Here is a 5675-nt window from a genome sequence, read left to right on the forward strand (position 1 = left end):
ACTCAAATTATGTTCATTGCATTAAAACATTGTGTAAAAAAGTCCCTTTTTATAGTATGAGCAATGTACTATGGCGCAAGCTTCCTGTGTAAGTGCTCAATGAAAAGGGCCACGCTGTGTAACATGATGCAACATAGTATGTTTGGAATTCATATTTTATTCCTGAAAAAGTGTTCTTAAAGTGTGAAGGGTGCCATTGTGTTATAGCTAAAAAAAAAAAAAAAAAAACAACAACATCAAAACCATATTGTTACACTCACTTTAGACAGAAAAACAATCCACTTACACCTTCTGATGTCATGTGGTAATACAGGAAGGGCTCCATTATGTTTTTAAACTCAATACACCTTCACTAAAATCATTTGGATGATTTCAGTCCTTGCCAATCTTTGTTGAATAAAAGGTAAAAGGTAGCTGTTAACTTGGAAACTACAGCCTACACAGCAAAAACTGGTTAAATGGGGGTTTGAGCTGGGGTTATTTGTCAGAGTTCAAACTCTGACAAATAACCCCACTTCAAACCAGTTTGAACCAGTTTTGTACATAATTTCTTCTTAAATTAACTCAAATAAAGTAAAAAATAAAATAAAACAGCTCTGTGTGTTGTTTAGTTAAATCAGAATAACTCTACAAAGTGTTACCTGTTTACTCTCAAAACGTTAATATAACTCTGGATTTTGGAGTTAAACAGAAACTTTGGTCCAGTGTTACTTAATTAACATTTCCAAAAATATTAAATTAACTCTAGAACAGATAGGACTCATATCAACTCTGAGAAAATGTTAAAGTTGATTCTGTGAGAGTCATTTTTAACACTCCACTTTTTGCTGTGTAGACATCACTAAGTGGAACAGGGCATCTTGATCTTTGGAGATGTAGATAGACTAATATGAAAAGTTATTCAAACATGTGTGAATGAAACAAAACACAACTCCAGTTATGTTTGTGAGGAGGTAACAACATTATAATATGCCTTAAAGCTCTCAAGAGGAGTAATTTATTTAGCATAATATAGAGAACAGACAATGAGCATATTATAAAGAAAATTTAATTCACAAACAGTTAGAATTACAGACTTACCCAGCAGAAGTGGTTTAGTCATCACTTATTTAAGCACAATTTAGAGTGACATTGAGAGCCTTTGTCTGATATCACACTTGACATTGACATTTATAATGATTGTGTAATTAACTTGGGCTGAGACACAGATATGACCAACACACTCCACAAACCATATGCTGACAACTTCTTGACTTGGTCTGCCACTCACATCTGCATGGGGATGTATCACAGCTTGCAGATTTTCAATCAAACCCTTCTCATTAAAAGTGATGTATTATGTAGAATTGAGTCTTGTTATAATGCTGTTACCTCCTCAAAAACACAGCCCGAGTTGTGTTTTGTTTCATTCACACATGCTTGAGTAATCCTGCATTATTAGTCTACATGCCCAAAGCTCAAATGCTCTTTCATGGATTGATAGTTTTCAAGTTAACAGCTACCTTTTACCTTTTTGTTCAGTAAAGATTTACATTTGGTTTCTGTCCAAAAGAAGAATACAACCTAAATATGCAGGGTTTTTGTGTTAAACATGTGTGAATGAAACACAACTCCAGATATGTTTGTGATGAAAAAGCATTATAGCTCACCAATAATGATTTATTTTCATTTGCAAGTTGTACAGCAATATTTGAAAGTTTGAAATGACTGTGACTGGATATGCATCAGATAGGACCAATCTGACCCTCTTGTTTTATACATCTGAAAATCTCTCACACACACACACATACAAAGTAAAAATATTAACCCCAGAAAGGCCTAGTCCAGTCCTTGAATTGAACCAAGATCCTCTGGATGTGAGGCACAAGTATTACCCACTATGTCACTCAATGTCATGTCACAGTGCATATCTGTAAAATGCTCTGTAGATCTTCCTTCGTACTGAATAAAAAATGTTTTTCTTGATCCAATCTGTTCTTTTATTTATGTGTCTATACTTCACATAGATCACTAGGTAGAAATCTTTTTAGCACATCGCAGAGTTGCAGAATAAACACATGAGCCTGCTGTATAATGCCTTGATTGTAATGACAACCTTTTCAAATTGCCGTTTGTGCACTTCAGACTACTCGGCCCATGTTTGAGTGTGAGAATGTCTCAGATAGCGATTCTTTGACGCGATATTGGCCAATGCGGCGTTTTATGTGTCTATAAAACGCTTCAAGGCCGCGTTGACTTTTCACGATAGACAATAATCTGGAGAAAATGTCTGTATTGTGTGGAGATAAGTGCAGCATCAAAAAGCTTTTTACCCATTGACTACTATTCAGCCGATTAAACAAGCTTTCGGTCCAAATGCACTAATTCAAGTCAGATTCTGTTTAGATGTGATTTTAACATTTGTCTTTGTGTTGTTTTGTTGCATCTATTCAACCAACATATTTCATTTCCTCCAGGGTCCAAATTAACCTAATTGTTTCTCTTAATGGTGTGCTTTGAAATCGCACAGGAAAAGAAAGACAGGTTTGAATTGTATTTGGATGTGTTTGATCACAGTTGTGCAAGGTGAGAAGGCATGGTGCGGTCAATCTATGAACTTTTTATTTATTTTATTGTATTATTTATCAGTAGGTGTGACTAAAAACCTTAAATTTCATCTGCACTTAGCAACTTTACGAGTCTGGTGCTGTTATACACACACTGTAGATTTATTGAAGCTTGTTCATATTTAACACATTTTATAAACCCTGCTGTGTACCAGACGTGGATTATTTTATGGTTTGTTTTGTTTAATTTGAATGTCTAATCCAATGCACTTTATTTTTATAGCACCTTTTATAAACTGTTCCCAAAGTGATGCACACTAAAAATACAATATATAAAATTTAAAATAACACTCACTTTAACTCTACTGGTCCTCACTAAAGCAATAAAACTATTCAAATCAAATAGGAGCAAAAGTATCTGTAAATAAAAAGGTTAAATCATAAAAATAATAAAAAAAGAACATTGATCCATAAGAGCTAATCTAGCTATTTGGCTGTAATATCTTTATCTTTGTGTCTTATGAGGTCAGTGTCTATTTACACTTGACCTTATGCCATAAATTTGAGTTGTCCTGAAACAAACAAACAAACAAAACTCAATTAACCATGGTCCATGTAAGAATTTAGGTATGTGTCTCACTTTTTTCATACTATCCACATATTCTACTTATTCTTTGTCATAATATTTCATGCTATAAATCCAAATCGGTCTGAAATTACATGTGCCAATTCACTGGAGTACTAAATAATTGCCATCATCATCATCATCATCATCATCATTAAATGTCCTTGAAAGTAAACCCACCTTGTAAAAACTGAATGTATCAAACCTCTATAATTCTGAAGATAAGCCAGTACGCTGTGTCACTGAGTTTAAGTGTTAAAACAAAGGCCTTTATGTGATTTTGAGTAGTAAAAGAACAGATCATAAAGTGGTTGGAGCGGGTTCACTGACCTGGATGAGGCAGTGGCCCTGATGAGCAGTCAGCAATTTACCCTCTATTCTCAAACTCCATAAACTGCCATTATAGTGGGTTATTGGCCTCTAGCTCACAGCGTATTGTGGTCATCTGTAGCTGTAATTGTACTCTGGTGTGGTCACATGTATTAGACAGGGGAGGTGGTACTGTATATAAGCAGGTTCACCTCTCCTCTGGGCACCTTGCTCTTCCCTTGCCTTGCCTCAGCACCTCACGCCTCCTCTCACTACATCCACAAAATGTCCTTCGCCGGAAGATGGGAAACTGAATCTCAGGAGGGATATGTGGAGTTCTGCAAGCTGCTTGGTGAGAACAGAACATGAATTTAAAAGTGCACTATGTAACTTTTCTGGTGGGAGGTCTGCCTCTTGCTTGCTTGATATTAAACCTATCTGCCTCCATGGAGACATGCAGGTGACACTACTAGGCCAAGTTAAAATTGCAATCAAAATAGTAATTTAATAATTTATAATGCTGTACTGGAGAATATTCCAGGCAAAGCAATGACATCTCGGGGGAGGTGACACACCCTCCACTAAAAAGAGACACAGTGTACCTTTAAAAATAATCAAAGTTTTCAAAGGCTTGGCCAGTAAAAGCTCACAGTTTCCTTTTGTATATGAGAGAAAACTAGTCTCTTTTATATAAATTTAAAATCGCAAACTGAAGTTTACTAGGAGGCATCTCTAGGAATTAATTATCAACCAAAAGCAGGTTCCGTAAGCAAATTTTAATTTTATGATTTATTGCAACATACAGTGAAGTAAAAATAAAATCTACTTAAAAGTTCTACTCTAACAGAGTAACATATTACCTGGTCTCCATAGGCATCCCTGATGACGTCATCGAGAGGGGCCGTGACTACAAGCTGATCACTGAGATCACACAGGATGGAGACAGCTTCACCTGGTCACAGCTGTACCCCGCCAACCACAAGGTCACCAACTCCTTCACCATCGGCAAGGAGGCTGACATGGAGACCATCGGAGGGAAGAAGTTCAAGGTATCTATCTGCAGCTAAAGGGTTCTAAAGAAGTGTTCTCCAACAGTGGGTATTATGGGTATATTGTTTACAAGTTTAGTTCTGCATTAGTTTGCCATGTTTTTTTTTTTCTTTCTTTCTTTTTCAAATTTGTATTGTTCATTTTATACTGCTGAACATGATCCTTTTAATTCAATATCTTTTATAGTGATGCTTGTTGAAAAACTTTGATAAAAATGTGAGGTGTACATTTTCTATATTTATATTACACTAGTCTTTTATGACTTGGTGACACATGGACCTAAGGGATACAGGGCATAATTTACTACCTATTTCCTTTCAATACCACTTTTTAAATGATAGAGAGTGACACAGCTATTTTATAATATTGTACATCAATCATTCTCTGTGTTGTGTATTTTACATAGTTTTATAGTTTTGAAATGGACATTTTCAAGCCTGAAGTAGTAGTAGTAGTTGTTTTCATAATAATTTCCCATTGTTTACAGGCCACAGTCAACATGGAGGGAGGCAAGCTGACAGCTGCCTTTCCCAACTACCTCCACACCACGGAGATTGTTGGAGGCAAGCTTATTGAGGTAATCATTTAAAAATGTCTTAGTACTACTTTAAAATCTAAATGTATAAGACATACTTTATAATATTTACTTTAATATCTTTCTATCTTTCTTTTTCCATAGACTTCCAAAGCTGGCTCTGTAGTGCTGAAGAGAACCAGCAAGAAGATCTAACTTTGACCCCCCGTAGCTAATATCAATAAACTGTGCTTATGATACCAATTGAACTGTGTATTAATGTCTTTACTATGGAGTCATGTCATAAAAGCATTTAGATCTTTATTTTTTATGTCTAAAATGTGCACATGTTGAAATGGCACTAATCTGGAGCAAAGCCAAACCCACTTTGGCCATGATAATAAAGAGATGTAAACTTTTTATGGCATAGCGCTAAACTGTAATATAACGGTCCTTGGCCTTTACTCAGTTTCACAAAGTTTCATAAAAATCACACACCCATAAACATCAGCAGATACAATAAAACCAATACTGTAAATGAAAAAGGAGTGTTTTATGGCTCAGTGAAGTAAGTAGAGAGTATCCTGCCAAAAATGCCACTTTCTGAGCATATATCAATCTGCAGATCTAC

General features: G+C 35.6%; 1 protein-coding gene across 1 annotated transcript; it reads left to right on the forward strand.

The window, feature by feature from the left end:
- Window positions 1–3765: 3765 nt before the first annotated feature.
- Window positions 3766–5260, forward strand: LOC110170461 (gastrotropin-like). The gene is made up of 4 exons (XM_020936112.1): window positions 3766–3832; window positions 4354–4529; window positions 5018–5107; window positions 5210–5260. The coding sequence occupies exons 1-4, from the start codon at window positions 3766–3768 to the stop codon at window positions 5258–5260; spliced, it is 384 nt and encodes a 127-aa protein (XP_020791771.1).
- The last annotated feature ends 415 nt before the right edge of the window (window positions 5261–5675 follow it).

The sequence above is a fragment of the Boleophthalmus pectinirostris genome, unplaced genomic scaffold, assembly GCF_026225935.1.
Source record: "Boleophthalmus pectinirostris isolate CB_2022bp ecotype Guang Dong unplaced genomic scaffold, ASM2622593v1 HiC_scaffold_16, whole genome shotgun sequence".
NCBI classification, from domain to species: Eukaryota; Metazoa; Chordata; class Actinopteri; order Gobiiformes; family Gobiidae; genus Boleophthalmus; species Boleophthalmus pectinirostris.

What these genes read in the sequence shown, in the direction of transcription:
- LOC110170461 (XM_020936112.1), top strand. Translation starts at nt 3,766, where the DNA reads ATGTCCTTCGCCGGAAGATGGGAAACTGAATCTCAGGAGGGATATGTG. An exon ending in TCGGAGGGAAGAAGTTCAAG is followed by an intron (nt 4,530 to 5,017) that starts GTATCTATCTGC and finishes CATTGTTTACAG; the next exon opens with GCCACAGTCAACATGGAGGG. An exon ending in TTGGAGGCAAGCTTATTGAG is followed by an intron (nt 5,108 to 5,209) that starts GTAATCATTTAA and finishes CTTTTTCCATAG; the next exon opens with ACTTCCAAAGCTGGCTCTGT.